At 42.0% G+C, this 20,456-nt stretch overlaps 1 protein-coding gene across 1 annotated transcript in view; it reads right to left on the minus strand.

Moving 5' to 3' along the window:
* LOC112138195 (NACHT, LRR and PYD domains-containing protein 12-like) overlaps positions 1-20,456 on the minus strand; it is a 55,241-nt gene that overhangs the window by 8,406 nt on the left and 26,379 nt on the right. Inside the window, exons 4-7 of the mRNA XM_024260763.2 lie at positions 17,200-17,373; positions 12,817-12,990; positions 8,461-8,631; positions 1,529-1,702 (exon numbers count right to left, since the gene is read on the minus strand). Coding sequence (XP_024116531.2) covers positions 1,529-1,702; positions 8,461-8,631; positions 12,817-12,990; positions 17,200-17,373 — 693 coding nt within the window. The remainder of the gene's footprint in view (positions 1-1,528; positions 1,703-8,460; positions 8,632-12,816; positions 12,991-17,199; positions 17,374-20,456) is intronic.

Here is a 20,456-nt window from a genome sequence, read left to right on the forward strand (position 1 = left end):
AGTTTGACGCTGCAATGTCTCACCAACTTGTCATGAGGCCAAAAATGAAGCTTATATGACACGAGGACACGCAGCAGGAGAAATAATCTTTAAATAATCGTTTATTCGACATAATCTCCATGTGTTACTTGCAGTGAAAGACGTTTCAATTTATGCGGCTCCAGACACATTTGTTTTTTCATTGTATTGGTCCAAAGTGGCTCTTTCAACACTTTGGGTTGCCGACCCCTGCTCCAGAGGAACGAGCTGTCCCAGAAGAAGTCACTATGGAGGAACAGGGTGCTGCATCTGGGACAAACAAGGATGACGGAAACACCACTGACAGTATCTGAGAGCTGGACCGAGTCAGTATGATGTCACCCATAGAAAATGACTGGCTTCTGGCTCCAACCAAAATGAAGTCAAATGAATCCCCATTTATGTTTATGGTCCAGATGTTTGGTCATTTTTGTTGTGAATTGTCCTTCAGTCACACCAGCTTCAGGTTTGTCATGATTCACAGTCGTCTTTATTTCAGTGAATTACCTTCAGTCTATTCCAGTGTCTGCTTTTCAGTTCTTCCTTATTACATCATCTGATCTGTTTTGACACTCCTTTCTTGATCCCATTTTTTTGTTCATGTTTCAGCTTATTTATTAAATGTTTGAAGGTTCTGCCTCCAAGCCCGGTCTCCTGCACTTTGGGTCCTCCACCACCTATTCCAGACAGGTGGAGTCAGAATGAAGGGCGCTTCAAGGCACTTGCAAAATGCAAGGAAGTTTCTATGTTCACCATCCCATCAGTTCCTAGTGAGTTCCTCATCAGTGACGTCTATGCAGTCTATGAGACCAAAAGAAGCTGTTTCCATGGAGACAATGCAGGACAACTTGGTTTTTGCATCACAACTTTCTCACTTCACTAAAGATTAACAGATTTTTTTTCAAAATGTATCTCACTTTACTTTTTCACAATAAAACTTCAGGAAAATACATTGTTTTACATTGTTATTTGAACATATAAGAAATCTTACTGACACCGTGTCAAGGAACAGCGTGTATGTTTTTGTTATAGCAAAGATAAGTCATTTAAAATGATGTATATTTTAGTGAACTGTTTATTTACATTTTTTAAAAATCTCATGAAATATGCATCTCTAGATGTCTCGGAACAATGTCATTCTTTTATTTATTTGTTTTTTAAATAAAGTTAACTGTTGAAGTTTGAGTTATAAATTAGGATTCCAGTATTTTCACCTTTACAGAAAATGAATATCGTCATTATTGACCTTCTTGATCACTAATAATCGTATCTAATATTCTAATAATTGTCTCTGCTGCTGACATTAAAAAATGAAGAAGATGTAAAGAAACATTCAAACATGAGATCTTCTGTCACAGTGAATGGACTAAAGCTCAGAAAAAGAAAACAGCTTTTAGCATGAAGATGGTCAGCATGCAGCAGGAGAACATCAGCCTCATGTCTGCAGTTTAGTGTCAACACAACTTTGTCATCATATTGATCTGAACAAAACTGAAACATGGAGTCTGACCTCAGAGTCTGCAGTCTGCAGTCTGGACTCTCCAGAAAACCACGCAGATGAAGAAATCCTGAATCCTGGATTGTGTTCCAGCTCAGGTTCAGTTCTGTCAGTCTGGACGGGTTGTTCTTCAGAGCTGAACCCATAATTCTACAGCTGATCTCTGACAAACTGCAGTTCTCCAACCTGAAATCAGACCGAAAAGTGTGTTACACATGAATAAATCCAGAACCCTGTTGTATATTTGAGCTTTGCTCCTCCTTCTGAGTTCTACTCAAAGAGAGCATGGCAATGCGAGGCAGAGACACCTGATTGGATAGAATCTACACCAATCAGCAGGCTGTTTGGGTGGCACAAACATAAAACAGAGAAAATGTTAATGCTAAATCAAAGATAGAGTGAGAGTGAGATGAGGCAATACAGATCTAAAAACCTTTGTGCTGCAAATGCAATAATATTTTTGAAAGCAAATATTAAATATTTTTATTTACAAATTATGATATATTTTTCTTAACACTACATTTTGTTTGCAACTTAAAAATGGACTCTCCTCTCCCACACCGCCAATGGTATGTCCACCAGGCACCGCCGACACTTCCATGACGACTCATCTAATTCAGTGCGCTACTTCTCCTCTACCACTCGTTGCCATCCCCGCAGCACCACACGCTCTGGGGATCACAGAATGCTCCCCGGCCTCCGCAGAGCTGCGGATACAGCTGCCGTTGCGTGGCCAAATTCTACAGAAGTCAACTTCGGTCTCATCAATATCCGCTCCCTCTCAAACAAGGGCGAGCTGATGCAGGACATCATATCCGATCGTAAGCTTGATTTTCTCTGCGTGACTGAAACTTGGGAACATCCAAATGACCATTCACAACTCAATAACCCCCCCCTCCCCCCCCCGGCTTTGTTTACATTACTCAACCACATTGCTCTGGATGCCGAGGAGGTCTCGCGGTGTTCTATCGCGAGAACTGGAAAGTCCTCCCTGTCCCGCTCCCTTCACTCAGCTGCATGGAGTGTACCGCCTTCGTGCTTCTGGGTCCTACTCCCACTGTCAGAGCAGCGGATTACCGTCCCCCTAAGATGAACTTTCTGGACCAATTTGGAACTCTGCTCACCCACCTGTCATCCCTCTCACCTAATGTAATTGTGATGGGTGATTTTAATATAGATTTTGACAATAGTAGCCTTCCTCTCACCAAAGATTTCTGCTCGTGCTTGGACAGCTCTAACTTCAATCAATTTGTTCAAGCTCCTACCCACATGAAAGGACACACCCTGGACTTAGTCTTCTGCTCTGGCTTAACCCCAGCTCACTGTACTGTTGAGATCATTTTCTTGTTTTATTCAGTATTTCTGTTTGTTTCTCTGTTACTAAATCCCCTAGGTTAATTTATTTTCGGAATGTTAAAAATATTAATACTGATACACACACATTAGTCACATCTCTGTCCCAGATTCACTCAATCCTGATGGACTTGTTTCTTTTTACAATAATAGTCCTAATGATGTGCTGAACCTCCTTGCTCCTCTCAAAACTCGCAGCGTTTCCTTCACCAAATCTCCTCCATGGTTCCCTCCCGAACTCCGTAAAATTAAAGCTAGATGTCGCCAGCTCTTGGGCTGCATGGTCGCGCAGTGGTTAGCGCTCTTGCCTCACAGCGAGAAGGCCCCGGTTCGAATCCCGGCTGGGACCTTTCTGTGCGGAGTTTGCATGTTCTCCCCGTGCATGCGTGGGTTTTCACCGGGGACTCCGGCTTCCTCCCACCGTCCAAAAACATGCTTCATAGGTTAATTGGTGACTCTAAATTGTCCCTAGGTGTGTCTGAGTGTGGATGAGTGTGTGATTGAGGCCCTGCGACAGACTGGCGACCTGTCCAGGGTGTACCCCGCCTTCGCCCATCAGTAGCCGGGATAGGCTCCGGCACCCCCGCGACCCCGAAAGGGAAGAAGCGGTCTGGAAGATGAATGAATGAATGAATGTCGCCAGCTCCAGCGACTCTTCAGAAAATCTGGAGTATCTGTGCCCACGGAAATGCTTAATGCCCATCTCATATTGTATAACGATTTGGTGTCTCTCAAAAAAAGACTACTACTCTGAGCTCATCTCTCTAAAGAAGGGGAATCCTAAAACTCTTTTCTCATTAATGACTAATATCTTCCAACCCCATGACAATCCCCCCATGTACTCCACTGCGACCTGTGACTCCTGTCTCTCATATTTTGACCAAAAAGTTCAGGCCATACACCAGGACTTGCATGCCTATGTCCCTCTCTCCATCCCCTCTGACTCGTTCTCTTTGTCACATGTATTTTCTGCCTTCCGCCTGCCCGACCATGGTGAAATTTCCTCCCTCATTAAAGAATTCAAACCCTCTACCTGCCGGCTCGGTCCTCTTCCAACATTTTTAGTCAAATTCTGTCTTCCATTTTGTAAAAATCAGTACTTTCGTCTTGTCAACAGAAAACTTAAAACCCCACCTATTTGCCCATCTCTCAACATTCGATATGCCATCCTGTGTCTTTCTAAATATATAACTTAAGTTTCTGCCCCTCTTCCAAATGGCCCCGTTGTCAGCAAAAAAAAAAAGACACACTCATCTCTGTGTCTACCCCCCCTCAAAAATATCATTGATCATTATTGAAAAAAATAATGGACTAATTATGCTGCCCGGTGGAGTCCCATTTTCGTTAAACATTTTTGAAGAATAGTCTTTTCCTACTTTAAACCTCAATATATCTATCTTGTAAAAATTTCCAATCCACCTGTACATATGACCTCTAATTCCCAATTTATCTAATTTTATCATCAATCTTTCCCGTCACATCATATCATAAGCCTTCTCAATGTCAAAGAACAATGCCACTACACTCAATTTATTTGTGCTCTCCTGATTTCATATTCTAGTCCTATAGTTGGGTCTAGAATACTTCTCCCCTTCCTGAAACCACTCTGCCATCTGGACAACAAACCCTTATTTTCAAGATAGTACATCAACCTGTCTTTTGCCATCCTTTGCATTATTTTACACAAAGTAGATGTAAGAGCAATTAGCCTATAACTTGCTGGGTCACCTCTGTCCTTCCCTGGCTTGAGTATTGGAACATGTATTTTATTGCTTCTTTCCATCCAGTGGGCAACTTGCCTTCTTCCCAAATTTTATTATAAAGGTCCAACAACTTTAGTTTAAAAGATTCACTCAAATTCTTTAGCATAGTATAACATAATTGATCTTTCCCAGGAGTAGATTCTTTGGTCACACCTAAGCAGTTTTTAATTCTGTAACTGTAAATGAAATATTTAAAATAGCATTAACCTCCCCCTCCTGCTCAATAGTGCATTCATATACTTTTAAAGTTTTCTCTCTTCCCTGTCGTCTCCCCAGCATTTTCCGTCATTCAAGGAATTTTCCATAAAACTTCCCAAGTGCTCTTTCCAGCAAATAAACAAGAAGCAATAGTCAAATCCACTGCGGACTCACCTCCATTTCTGACATTAAACCCAGTCCCCCTACCATCATTCAAACAAATTAAATCATTATCTTCCAAGAACTCTTCCACCACTCGTCCGTTGTCGTCATCATATTTATCCCACAAAGTACTATGTGCATTAAAATCCCCACAAATCACAACTTTACACCCCCCCCCCATCATATTTCTTAATTGTTCAAGGCTAAGTTTCTTACAAGGATTATAAAAAAGTTATGAGTCTAACATTACCGTTGTTACAATAAATATCAATCGCAATATCCTCCAATTCCAATCCCTTCAGTAGAATCTTAAACTGTATTCCTTCCTTCAAAAAAAAATAATACACCCTTCCCCACTGCCCTCTGTTCTATCTCTTCTAACAGTGTGATAACCTCTCAGAACAAAATCAAGTGTGGGACGTAACCAAGTTTCTTGTATACACAGAACATCTGGTTTTTGTAACTTTTTAGCAATATATCCTCCTCCTCCTGTCCATTTGCAATTAAACTCTTCGCATTCCATTGTAAAATATTCAGTATGACCTGTCACCTTTATCGTTCGTCTTTCCTTCAGTTTCCAGTTTTTTAAATAATTTGCTCACAAAAGCCGTTTTTTATTACCAAAAACTTTTCTGCCCCTTTAACTATTATTTTTTCCGTTTTGTGCTTAACTTGATCAGTGCAATTAATTACATACGCTATGAAAAACATCAGTTTGTCCACTCTCAGCTCAGTTCGTGTTCTCTTCCCCCCGCTCGCCCCTACCCTACAGCCTTAGGCCCTCTGTTTTTTATGTTATCCTGCACCTTCTTCACAGCGTCTGCATAACTGACATTAGTTGTCGTCCTGATCTTTTGAATCTCCACCGCTTTCCTTCTGCCTTCACATCCCCCATATGTAACCCTATGTTGACCTCCACAATTACAACATTTCTCTGGCGCAGTTTCATCACATTCTTCCATTTTGTGTTCCCCACCACATCTTGGAAAGCTGGTACATATGCCCTAATCTAAAAACTCAAAAAGCCTATTCTTATAGACTCTGGAAACTTGTTCCCCTCAAATTCTATTGTGGATGAAAACTTCAAACAGCTCTGTTCTGCTCTGCAGCAGAGAACCGCGTGTCTCTGCCGCTGAGCCTGTGTGCACGTGAGAGATGGAGTGAGGGCATCGACTGTAAAAAAAATACTGGACTTCTCGAGCCATGAGGTCCCCCATTGGAAATGCATTACCACCACTCCTTGCGAAAGTAGGCCACCGCCTTCAGCGTCACTTCCTGATGCGGCTTCCAACATATTGCAAACGTCTGCAACCCATCTTCAGCGATTGATCTGAGTCTCTGTGAGTCATAGCTGAGTCATGGAATCTATAGGAAGTACTGTGGCCAATCTGGAGTGAGTTTATTATGTGTGTCCACCTCTTTCCACCCCTCTACCATGAGACCGCGGGATGTAAATAGCTTCTACTCTAATAACGCCGGAGAATTCTACAAGTCATTGTTGAAGCCTTAGAGGGAGAACCATTCCAACATTTGATTCCGTCAGAGGTCCTTTTGGATTTACTTACATTTATTCCTTTTTGTCGAGCTAAAAGGAGCATTTGGGTGACGCCGCTGCAATGTGCGGCACACACCCCCCCTACACGCCGCAGCAGCTTGTCACTTCACATGCTCTGCCACGTTACAGTCTGATCAGATGCACGTGAGAAGCGCGTTCAGCGGTATTTAAAATAAATAACCATCGTAAAAAGTGAACAGCTGGATCTTTTTTTCATTTTGAAAATATTTCAATAAGGAGAGAACTCGAAGTGGAACTGAAAGATTGTGAAGTTATTTGTGAAGCATGAATAAGAGTCTTTTGGCGGTTGGGCTCTGGGCTGGAGAACTCTTGCTTGCTGATGAACGCTTTGGGCGTAAAATAGATCCCCCAAAAATTTTAGGAAAGACTTGCCCCAGGTGATCTTTCCTAAAGGAGATACAAATTAGAAAGACATGTTACGAGGAATGATCAAGTACAGGAAGCTTGGTTGCAGCTGAATGCAACCACAATCTGACTAGCGCTGCAATGTGATGCTTGCTGCTGAATGCACCCGTGATTGGGCTTACTCGTTGTGATGAGGTTGAGCTTCGGCATAGCAATGCATTTACTGGCCGCTGAATGCACCCGCAATCGGGCTTAAGCGTTGCAATGCATTACTGGCAGCTGAAAGCACCTGCGGACAATCTTAGCGTAGAAGTGTTACTGCAGCTGAAGCACTCGCATTGAGCTTAAGCGTAGTGTTGTTAGGCTGGAACCTAGTTTTTAGTTTACTGCATCTGAAAGACACCTAATAGGGCTTAAGCAATGAGAATGAAGGCAATTGACACATTGTGTGAACTTAAGTATTTGCATTGAAATTTACCACCATCAGCTCTTCATAATAATATCTTCTCTGCAGTTTACTGGTGTGACTGAGCTCCACCTGTCATTACTGCCAGCCTGGCTCTTTGACAGTCTACTCCAATGAAGGACAGTGCAGCACAATGTTTGATTGACAGCTAGTTGACAGTCGTTTCATGTTGGGACAGAGGGGGGAACATTTGCAATTCTGATTAGTTATCAACTTTATAAAGTAACAAATCAAACTGGTTTTATGTTTAGACAAAACACGATGAGCTACCAGTGTTTCTTTCTATGCTAAAATTCATCCATCCATCCATCCATCTTCTTGACCGCTTTATTCCCTTTCGGGGTCGCGGGGGTGCCGGAGCCTATCCCGGCTACTGATGGGCGAAGGCGGGGTACACCCTGGACAGGTCGCCAGTCTGTCGCAGGGCCTCAATCACACACACATTCACTCTCACATTCACACCTAGGGGCAATTTTAGAGTCACCAATTAACCTATGAAGCATGTTTTTGGACGGTGGGAGGAAGCCGGAGTCCCCGGTGAAAACCCACGCATGCACGGGGAGAACATGCAAACTCCACACAGAAAGGTCCCAGCCGGGATTTGAACCGGGGCCTTCTCGCTGTGAGGCGAGAGCGCTAACCACTGCGCCACCGTGCAGCCCTATGCTAAAATTCCTTCTCAAATTTCCTCCTTTTAGAACCAACATGAAGATTTTTAAATGTATGAATCAATCAAAGTGATCTGATTGAGTTTTGAGATCTTTGTTTTCCTTCAGTCATTTCCAGATATTCTGGAAGTAGATCTGCAGTGAAGCAGAAACAGGAAGTAAAGAGACAGAAAAGCATCAGACACATCAGCATGGTGGAAACATTCCCTCCTGTCTCCTTTTCCTCTTTTCCTTGACCTTGTTGGAAAAGATCATGGGATCAAGGAAAGGTTGTAGAGAAATTCATCAGACGGCTGAACTGACTCCAAGCTGTGATCCAGAAAATGTTCAGAAAATCTTCCAGTGAAACATCAGAAAGTTCTTCACCTGAAACCTTCTTCTCATCCTTCAGGGAGTTCAGCTCATTTACTGACCTCAGAGTCTGCAGTCTGCAGTCTGGACTCTCCAGAAAACCCAGCAGATGAAGAAATCCTGAATCCTGGATTTTGTTCCCACTCAGGTCCAGTTTTGCTAGTCTGGACGTGTTGTTCTTCCCAGAACCCAGAACTTTACAGCTGATCTCTGACAAACTGCAGTCCCACAACCTGAAATCAGACAAAACAGTGTGTTCAGGAGCAGTGATTGGGATGTCCGTGAATATGTTCTAGACATCAAAAATAATCCAAGACTCTCCTTGCTTTTAATCCACGAACTACTTTATTATTGGAACTCGGTCTTACAGGCATGCAACGTCACAACAACGTAACTCTCCCTTGTGTCTTTGTCAGCCCCCCATCTGGAGCGTTCCAACAGTGACATCTTCTGTTCACTTCTTGTCATTACATTTCCCCCTCAAGTAATGACAGACAACAATGTTTTTAAACAAACTGAACTTTTAGTGGAACAAAACTTTTTTTTTTTTTTCTAATAATCCTTTTGATCATTACTATTGCCCTATGCGTATTTAAACGTAAAAGTTTCACCTGAAATTTATTTTAGCATTTCCAGCAAAATGAGTACCAACCAAAACAGGTGTTTGAACATATCAAAAATCAAAGGCTAAGTATTTATTAAAGCTTGTAAACACTGAATCATTCTCTGATCACCAATCTAGTCTGACTGGGGCTTTGCTCACTCTGCCTGAGCATGTAACGATACCTCCCTCTGGGGATGGATTGAGAGTTTGTTGCGTTTTCACATCCTGCATCTCTTCCGGAACCCTGTTTGCGGGATTGGGCTGGTCGGTGTTCTCACTGACTGGTTTGGAAGGTGATGGGACAGACTGTAGATGCCGTCTGTTCCTCCTGTATTGCTCGCCTTTTTCTGTCTCTACCACATAGGACTTTGGAGTAGAGATAGAGTTTTGAACCACAGCAGATGTCCATCCTGTTTGTTCATCTAGTTTTGTCAGCACCAGGTCCCCCGGCTTCAACGGAGGTAACAGTCTCAGTCCATGTCTGCTATTGTAATAGTGAGCTTGCCTCTGCTTGGCTGTTGCATCAGCCTGTTGGATCTCCTCCTCGGCGGGCCATCCTGGTTTCAGGTTGTCCTGCAGGGTGGGCAACGTTGTTTTAATTTTTATGCCCATCAGTAATTCCGCTGGGCTGACGCCTGTAGAGGAAGAGGGTGTTGCTCTGTACGACATTAAGGCGAGAACTGGGTCATCCTGTCTCAAAATGCCTTTAGCCGTCTGCACTGCCCGTTCGGCTTGACCGTTACTCTGTGGGTAGTGAGGGCTTGAAGTGACATGAACAAAGTCATATTCGCTGCTGAACTCCCTCATCTCTGCAGAAACTAGCTGGGGCCCATCATTAGCACCTCCGGGATGCCAAAACGCGCAGTGGCTTTCAACTTGGCTACCACCTGGCTGCTTGTGGTAGCGTGCAGATGTAAAATTTCAAGGTACCGAGAGTAATAATCTGATACAGCCAAGAAGTTTTTTCTCCTGAACTCAAACAAAACTATGGCAACTTTTTGCCACGGCCTTGCTGGGAGCTCACTGGGTATTAATGGCTCCTTTCTTTGTGAAGTTTTCTTTTCTCTACAAAATGCACACTGCTGCACTGTTGTCACAATCGCCTCAGACATTCTGGGCCACCATACAGACTGGTTAGCTCTTTCTCTGCACTTAACCAGGCCCTGATGTCCATCATGGATCCTCCTAAGTATCATCTCCCTGATTTCAGTGGGAACAACAATGCGCCTTCCTCTAATGACTAAACCATCAATCTCTGACAGTTCTCCTCTGACATTGTAGAAATCCTTGATGGACTCTGGTACCATATCCACATATTCGGGGCACCCATTTCTGATGAAACCTATGACTGCCTGTAGCTGGCTGTCTTAACTCTGTCATCCTGTGTGTTGTGGCTGGGACCTGGCTCATTATCACCTCAATATGAGCTGCCACGTCCTCATGACTTACTCTGTCGCTATAATGCTGCTCTGGGCTCCTAGAGAGCGCATTTGCTACCGTTAAGGTTTTACCTGGTGCGTACTCAGCTATGGCGTTAAAACGTATGAATCTCATCAGTAACCTTTGGTACCTAATCAGTACGCAGTCTAGATCTTTGCTGTTCTTAAGAGGTACTAGTGGTTTGTTATCTGTAACTAGCCTAAAATTGTCCAGCCCATATAAGTATTTGTCAAAATGTTCACACACACACGCGCTGGTCAAACACTCCGTTATCTGTGCATATCTTCTTTCTGGATCGCTGAGTCATCTGGAACAGTGAGCCACTGGTTTCCAGTGGTCTCCGTGTTGTTGGAGGAGGACACCCCACAGCCCATAGCTGCTGGCATCTGCCGACACAAGGATGGGCTTGCTGGGATCATAAAATGTGAGTACTGGAAAAATTATCAGAGCAGTCTTTACTTTTTGGAATGCCTCACCCGATGCAGGCCCCCATGTCCACTCCACATGTCCTTTCAATAGCTCATACAAGGGGTGAGCCACTGTTGACAGTTCTGGTACAAATTTGGCAAAATGTTAACCATCCCTAGGAACCTTTTGAGTTCTATTACATTTTGTGGCTGTGGGAAGTTCACTATACCATTCACTTTGTGTGGGTCTGCTCTGACCCCGGCCTCATCGATTATGTGACCAAGGAAACTGACTTCTCTTTGTTTGAACTTGCACTTTGTTTTGTTCAACTTAAGGCCCGCTATCTCAATGACTTCCAGAACTTTGTCCAGGCGTTGGTCATGTTCCTCCTCTGTCTCTGCATGGATTAGGATGTCATCCAAAAAAATGTCTACTCCTTCCAAGTTGGCCAGTGTCTCTGCCATTTTTCTCTGAAAGATTTCAGGAGCGCTTGTTATGCCAAAGGGAAGACGGCGGAACGAGTATCTCCCAAATGGGGTAATGAAAGTAGTCAGTATCTTGCTCTCTTCATGCAGGGGAATCTGATAAAACCCACTTGCTGCATCCAGCGACGTGAACATTTTTGACTTTGTGAGTTTTGGTAGTATCTCCTCTACAGTGGGCATCAGATATTTCTCTCGCTTTACTGCCTTATTCAGTTTCCTCAGATCTGCACAAATACAAACTTCTCTTTTGTTGGATTTCAGGACAGGGACCATTGCAGCACCCCATTCAGTTGGCTGAGTGATTTTTTCAATTATGCCTTCTGCCTCCATGCGCTGAAGTTCCTTCCTCACCAGTGGCACCAGTGGCAGTGGTATTCGCCTAGCTGCATGTACTGCGTATGGGATGACGTCATCACAGAGGGCGATCTTTACTGGCTCTGTTTTTAGCAGACCACCAGATCCAAACACATCACTGACCTCCTCGATCCTCTTCACCAAGCCCATTTCAAGCGCTTCTCTGCGACCCAATAGGCAGCCTCCATTCTGGCCATTCTGCTGGGCTGTCGAACTTAAACTCACTCGGCGGATTGAATTTTGCCATGCCTTTGTCTCAGACACGCAAGTTCTTCTGACACCATGTAATGTCCGTGAATATCTTCTGGACATCAAAAATAATCTAGGACTCTCCTTACTTTTAATCCATTAACTACTTTATTATTGGAGCTCAGTCTTACAGGCATGCAACGTCACCGCAACTTAATTCTCCCTCGTGTCTTTCTCAGCCCCCGTCTGGAGCGTCTCAACAGCGACATCTTCTGGTCACTTCTTGTCATTACAGTGATGACAGCTGGAGTTCCAGCAAGTAAAACAGAGTTTGATCAGATTCACAAGATCATTATAGAACAGATCAGTTTCAGATCAATCATCATCAAACAATCAACTCAACTAATGACGAAATTCTTGCAGTGAGCGATGAATCCTGAGTGACATCCTGTCATATGGGTCAGAATGTGTGTCACTTTAAATGATGGATTTCTTCATCTGTTCAGTGAAAATAGACTGTTTTGAAGATGAGTCTTCAGTTCTTTTTATCTTTTTTGTGGAGTCTGCTGTCCATCGAAAAGTCCAGCAAAAAGTTGCTGTGGACAGTCGAGTAGCATGGAGAGAAAATAGACTCACCACGATTTGAGCATGCATAGTTCATGATTACGAGCCATTTGTGTGTATTTTTTGAAGATTTGTACATGTAGTTATTTTTAAGATGGTGTAATTTTAAGTTGTGACTGTGTTAACTGTATTTTTCTTAATTTTGTGATTTTTGCAGTTAGAATTGAAAGGTTGTAGAGAAATTCATCAGACGGCTGAACTGACTCCGAGCTGTGATCCAGAAAATGTTCAGAAAATCTTCCAGTGAAACATCAGAAAGTTCTTCACCTGAAACCTTCTTCTCATCCTTCAGGGAGTTCAGCTCATTTACTGACCTCAGAGTCTGCAGTCTGCAGTCTGGACTCTCCAGAAAACCACGCAGATGAAGAAATCCAGAATCCTGGATTGTATTGTTGCTCAGATCCAGTTCTGTCAGTCTGGACGGGTTGTTCTTCAGAACTGAACCAAGAACTTCACAGCTGATCTCTGACAAACTGCAGTTCTTCAACCTGAAATCAGACAGAAAAGTGTGTCCAGGAAAAGTGATTGTAAGAGAATACTTTTGATTTAATTTTAATTCCATTTTACTCTTATATGTAACCTTTCAATGAAGCTGTAACCTTTGAATGAGTCTAGTGGGCATTTTTAACACATGCTTCTGAATGTATTCTCATATGCCTAAAACAGCCTGCAGTTCGTTAGAATTCCAACGTAGGGAGTGTTTGATGTTAAGACATTGATAGCACATTGACCCCGAGACAAATGCAGGATGCAGAGGCTTCTGCTGACCCCGAGATAAATGCTGATCTGTTAAGACACAGATAACAAGTTGATCCTGAGACAACTTTCCCTGCACGCTCGGGTGCACCGCGTGTATTTTTTCTGATGTTGTTATTAAACACTTGTGTTAATCTTAAGATGTGTCTGTTCCTCCATCGGATTCAACATTTTTCCACAACAGTGATGACAGCTGGAGTTCCAGCAAGTAAACAGAGTTTGATCAGATTTACAAGATCATTATTGAAACAGATCAGTTTCAGATCAATCATCATCACACAATCAACTCAATTGATGAGGAAACTATCAATCTGTTTTTTCAAACAGCTGTAGAGTTTTTCTAGATTCTTTTTTTTATCAGTTTGTCAGTAAAAAGTTCTTTTCTAAACCTGAACTGATCTCTTCCATAAAGACTGACTGAAGATTGAAACTCAGACAAGTGAGATTCACAGAGTATTACATTAAAAAAGTCTGTTACATTTTTCAAATGTTACTACAGGACATGTGATTTTTCCTTTGAAAGAAGTATTCTGTTCTGTGTACCACAGATATTTGTACTTTATTGTTTCATTTGAATGGACTCAGGAAAAACTGCAGATAAGAAAATAATTGATTTGATTTTTTTTTATTTTTATTTTCACGTTACTATTAGAAAGCAGTGATAGGTAAGGATCATGGAGCAGAACATCAATGCATTACTATATTTATCTTAATATTAAATAATGTTCCTTAAATATTTTGTTTTTGAAGGAATTTTTTTTAACAGAGGCAAAAGAAAATTTCGATTTCTGTATTTGATGATGAAATATTATGCACTGTGTTAGTTTTGGTTCAATACAGTTTTTCTCAGTTGCTAAAACACTAAACCCTATTGTCTGAACCAATGCTTTGTTGTCTGAACCCACTGATTGAATCAATCATTCCAATATGAACCAAGGTTTATCAATCTTTGCCTTCCACTGTGCTCCCCTTTACTAAACACTATTGAGGAATTCTCCTCATGGTGGTAGAAGGTATATGAACGATTTTGCAACAAAGTTCAATTTTGATCAAAGATTGAACTGTTTTGAGGTGAAAGTTTGTTTCTGCAAGAAGAGTTTGAAATTTTGTTAATAATGAAGCTTGGAAATTGGGGTTTGTGTTCACAGTGTAGAGAAAAGGAGAGTAACTGTCAAGAAAAGGGTCTTAACAATCGAGAAAAACTGTAATTAACATTAAACCAGTCTAGCTCTCCACTTCAAGAATATTAGATTTTTTGACTGAAGACTGAAACTTTGCTGACTCAGCAGAAAGAGTAATGTGTAATGACACACTGAAAGAACAATATTAGAGGTTGCTGCTGAGTTTTTAACTATCTTCCTGACACAATGCTCCAACTGCACATCCAAGCTGCTCAGACTCTCTCTACGTTTGTCAGCACATACAGTATCTATGTGAACAACTGTTCTATTTGATGAAGCTAAACTAAACATCACATAGGAGCGTCTGATTGATGAACATCTTTACTCAATCCTGAGGATTTCCTCAGCTCAGAGCCTGACCCCAAACATTGATGAACTTGTACCAAAGATGAGACACCATCAAGTATCAGACTCAGACAAGTGAGATTCACAGAGTATTACATTAAAAAAGTACATTACATTTTCACATACAGTATGTTACTACAGGACATGTGGTTACTGCCATTCTCAGAGCAGCCTGCTGGGGATTTTTTTCATTTTTTCTGTCTGCACTAAACTCCAAAAGTCCTGAGAATGCTGCAGGGATTTGATCTGAACATCATTGTGGAGATTTAGGACTTCCATCTCCACAGGATCAACAGAGAGCAGGTCAGCATCTGTCCTGACAACTCACTGATGTCCACATCCAGAAAAGCTTCACAATAAATGTCACACAGGCTCCAGTCTCTCAAAGTCAGAGAATCTGTTTGAAAACTCTTCTACCAGCTTGGACAGACATCACAATATCTTAGAATATGAAGAACATTTTCTGTCCCTGAATGAACTTCCAGCATCTTTGATACTGAGAGGAAGAGATGAAATCTTTAGTTTCTGATTTGCTGGATGTAGAAACTGAGCTTTACTTTGAAGGTCTTCACAGCTCTGATTGTGTCACATATTTGTCTCCATCCTGTAATTGTTGGTCCAGGTAGTCCATTTTTTCTGTTACATCGGTCATGAAAACCAGATCCCATGACCTTTCCACAGAGAACCTGCTGGTGGATGATGCAATAATTGATCAGAAATGGAGGAAAGTCTGGGTCATTCTTGCAGTGAGCGATGAATCCTGAGTGACATCCTGTCATATCTGCTGCTCCATCAGTTGTTACAGGTGTGACTCCAGCTGTCTTACAGCATCTGCAGACAGATCTCTCTCCCTCCACACCACAGTGTTTGGACCAAGCTGGACGTCAGCAATGGTGGACAGAATCTCTGTTTTATTTCTATGATCCTGGAATAATGATTCCACCACGACGGTCATCGACTCTTTGATGATCCCTCCATCAGTGAAGGACTTCTTGTTGGTCAGAGTGTGTCACTTTAAATGAGGATTCTGTTGAGGGATTTCTTCATCTGTTCAGTGAAAAGAGACTGTTGTTTTTGAAGATAAGTCTTCAGTTCTTTTTATCTTTTCTGTGGAGTCTGCTGTCCATCGGAAAGTTCAGGAAAAAGTTGTTCTGGACAGTCGAGTAACATGGAAAGAAAATAGACTCACCACGATTTGTGCATGCATAGTTTTTATTACAAGCTATTCATGTGTATATTTTGAAGATTTGTGCATGTAGTTATTTTTAATATGGTGTAATTTTGAGTTGTGAATGTGTTAACTGTAGTTTTCTTAATTTTTTTTATTTTTGCAGTTACCTACAACATGTAACGCATGATTTACAAATCAAGAATTATGCATGTACAAATATTATGTACAAATAAATCTGGGTGAATCTATTTTCTCTGCAGAGTAGAATGTCCTCCGTCTCCCGGAGCGGGGTGACCACCGGTCCTCCCTTGACGGTACAAGCTTTTAGCCACCTGACATGATGCGGCGGATTGGTGACCGAGGACGCGCTTGGAGTCAAGGAAGGGGAGAGTCAGAGGGGTGTTGTTGCGACCCACCCCTCCTTGAGCTAAGTAACCCTTCCTTGTCCTTCCTGAATGGAGTTTTTAATGAGCAATGTCTTTTTTTAGCTGATATGGGAGAAGTGCATGCTTTTACCCCAGGGCCTGTTTTATGTTTTGTGCATGTTTTATCATTTTTGCTAAAGCTTTTATTGTTTTTATTTTTTTATATTCCGGCAGCTGGTTCTTTTATTTTTTGGACTCAAACTCCTCCCAATGGACAGCATGGACTCCAATCCAGGAAGGACTTTTAAAGGACTCCACCTCTGGACTGAATAAACACTGTCATTTTCCTGTGCAGGACTGGCGTTGTGTGTTTTTACCCAGCTCCCGGCTGAAATGGACCGCGGTGGTGGAGGTGGCGACGGCTAAATTGTTCATCTTGGCCTCGTTGCGTACCTCATCACCCCCCTTGTTGCACTCATTTCACCTTTTAGAACCAACAAAAATATATTTTAAATGTATGAATCAAACAAAGTAATCTGATTGAGTTTGGAGATCTTTGTTTTCCTTCAGTCATTTCCAGATATTCTGGAAGTAGATCTGCAGGGAAGCAAAAACAGGAAGTAAAGAAGAGACAGAAAAGCAGGAGACACATCAGCATTGGTGGAAACATTCCCTCCTGTCTCCTTTTCCTCTTTTCCTTGACCTAGTTGGAAAAGGTCATGGGATCAGGGAAAGGTTGTAGAGAAATTCATCAGACGGCTGAACTGACTCCAAGCTGTGATCCAGAAAATGTTCAGAAAATCTTCCAGTGAAACATCAGAAAGTTCTTCACCTGAAACCTTTTTCTCATCCTTCAGGGAGTTATGCTCATTTACTGACCTCAGAGTCTGCAGTCTGCAGTCTGGACTCTCCAGAAAACCACACAGATGAAGAAATCCTGTAAGCTGCAGGTTGGTCCCGCTCAGGTCCAGTTGTGTCAGACTGGACAGGTTGTGATTCTTAGATGAACTCAGAGCTTTACAGATGATCTCTGACAAACTGCAGTCCTTCAACCTGAAAGCAGACAGAAAAGTGTGTTTTGGAGCAGTGGTTCAACATTTCCATGCACAGTCTCAGCAGCGCAGAGCTGTGACCAATCAGGGACTGATTAGGGAGCTGCTTGTGTGGCATTTGCTTCAAAGCGCAGAAGTGCCAAACATGATCACGGAAGAGAAATGAATCATTACGGTTTGTGTTCAGTTGGGTTAATGTGACACCAAGACAGATATTTAAACAGACAGAGTTGTGAAAACCAAAAATATGGAGCAAAACTTGGAGGATTTCCACCGCTTTTACTTTCAGCTCCGAGATTCTCCGTATTGCAGGTGGTGGAGCACTAATGAACAGTAAAAATACAATAGAAGAAGAGTCTCCTCCCTGCGGCCACGTGTGTGACCGGGCTGCTCCAGTGTGGATACCACCTGCTGAGCGCGCGTTATTAAACTCGCATTGACTGCTTTCTTGAACGCACTGCACACGGCCGGAGTGTGAGCACCTGAAGATTAAGTGCGTGCCCGATTTGTACATAGAGCTTGTAACCCTACTTAAAAACTTGCATAGCAACGTGCACTATAGACGCGGAGGCCAGGAAATCTGGTGTGCGCAAATTTTCATTGACTTTTCATTGAAAGTGTGCGCTGGAATACGCACCCACGCGGCCGGTGTCTGAGCATCTACTACCATCATGACGTACTGTCATGATGCCTTTGTAAAATGTAATATCTTTCTGTAATTGTACTTGCTGTCCCCCTGGTATGTTATGTCTGTTTTTTTGTTCTGAAATAAATTTCTATTAAAAAAAACAAAAAACAAAACAGGAGGCATCCAATTTGAGAAGAGGTCCTCTTTTATAGGTGACTAGCCCCACCCCTTCACCAAACCAACCAAATTACCAATTAAAAATTAAACTCATAAAAGAAACAAACATTCATATGCAATTTACTTCTAAGCAATTCAACATAATAAAACAAAAATATGTCTCTCATTAAACATCAATTCCAAACAGAAAACACAAAGTACAAAGAAAACATTTTTAATTTTAAACAGGCCTGTGAAAGGACATCAAAATCACTGGACTTCCTGAAACAGGAAGTGCTCAAAAATAAAACAGGAAGTGAACAAATAAATCACAAAGCAATCAAAATCCAGTGATTACCATTAAACTAAACAAAGTGAAATGCAACAGATAGTAATGCGGAACAGTGTGTGCACCCACTGACGCAATAACATACAAATCACTTTGTTAAAAACCTTACTCAGGGACAGACATTTGCTCTGTCACACCCAGAGAATACAAAGTAAAACATGTCACATCCAAATTCATATTACTAAATTAATTATGAAAAATTTAAAACAAATCATTTCATTGTGGGACGGAAAAAAATAATTATTTAAAATTAAAAAACATATTTTTTTATGTATTAATAACTCATTACAATTATGGAAAAAGATAGTGAAAATAAATAAAATGAAAACAAGTGAACATATTTTATAAGCTAAATAAAGAGCAGAAATCAACTGAGTTTCTATGAGTTTTGTAGTTTTATTACATTATTGGAGCAATGAAATTGGCAAGTTGGATAACAAGGTCAGTTTATATTTTTTAAAAGTGGTGAAATTGATTAATAATATTTTATTTGCTTTGCAAGACATAAAATGAAAAAATGAATTTAATAATATGGCAGCAGACCATCAGAGCAAAGCAGCAGCTGAGCAGAGGAAGCAGCTCCTCCCGGTCAAACAGGTTGATAAGCTAAAGCTAAGCTAAGCTAAGGCTCCAGCACAATGGATTCCTACAAGCTTCAGAGCGAGGCCGAGCTGCTGAGAGATTCATTCAAACGATTCACCTCCAAACGAGGCGAACTGCTCTGTGATTGGTCAGAGATATGAGTCCTGACCATGATTCAGTCTGAAATTAGTTCTCTTCAGTGAGCTCTGAGTCCTGAACGAATCATAGCTGCTCCTTCATGAGTCCTGACTCATGATTCAGCTCGGAGCAAGGCGCTGTTCGGGTATCCGGTAGTGTTGCCAGATAGTCTCACAACTTTCCAGCCCAAAAGTCATCAGAAAACCGCTGCAAGCAAAAAACCGCCCAACCCCTTGTGACCAGAATTGGACAGGTAACCGACATCATCCGGCCGTGGAGGTGGGGGGTTATCTGGATTCACGATTGCCTCCGTTCTGTAACACCGATCATTTTCAATGTTCAAAGATATTTTTCTGGACAGTTTTCTACGTAGTCGCGTACTCCAATCGCTGAAATAAATTCAAATTAAATTATACGATTCGCCTGCTGTTGCACACTGGGCGTAAAATTCCAGTCATGTGTGACGTCACCAGCAGGTGTCACATTCCACAGCAACTAAAGTGATTTTGCTCCGATGGCTGTGCGACCACAACAACGTGAGCAATTAGGAGTCGATTGGAAGTATAAACCAGCCAAGACAGGAATAATGTAAACACACCACTTAATATGACGATAATTACGCAAAAAAAAATAACTGAAAGCCCCTCCCACAACACATTTATTGGCAGGTGAGGCAATCCCTCAACAAGGGGTTAAATGACAGAGCCCAGGACCATGAAGCGTCTCCTCCTGGTGCGTTCCCTGAGCCTCAGGACATAGAGCATTAGTAGAAGTCCAATCGCCACCCAGCCTAACTAAGTCCGCTACTTTCTTATGATAAGGAAATAAAAACCACCGAATCGACCCTAAACCCACCCAAAATATGCCTACCCGCCCAGGACCAAAACCGCCTAATCTGGCAACACTGGTGTCCGGAGAGCTCTGAGTCATGAATCATCAGAGGTGGGGACTCGAGTCAAATGACTTGGACTCGAGTCAGACTCGAGTCATGAATTTGACGACTTTAGACTCGACTTGGACTTTCCTACCTCTGATTCGTGACTTGACTCGGACTTTAGCCCTCTAACTCGGAAAGACTTTCTATTTTTCCCCTAAATCCACGGATTATAAAGTATATGGAGAAAAATCTGCTCGCCACGGTCTCTCTGTCTGTGTATGTTTACATCCGTGTGTCGGCCCAACATCCAATCAAATTAGAGCCACTTTTGATTGATGTGACAGTCCAACCAAT

Source organism: Oryzias melastigma, unplaced genomic scaffold (genome assembly GCF_002922805.2).
Source record: "Oryzias melastigma strain HK-1 unplaced genomic scaffold, ASM292280v2 sc00281, whole genome shotgun sequence".
Classification (NCBI taxonomy): domain Eukaryota; kingdom Metazoa; phylum Chordata; class Actinopteri; order Beloniformes; family Adrianichthyidae; genus Oryzias; species Oryzias melastigma.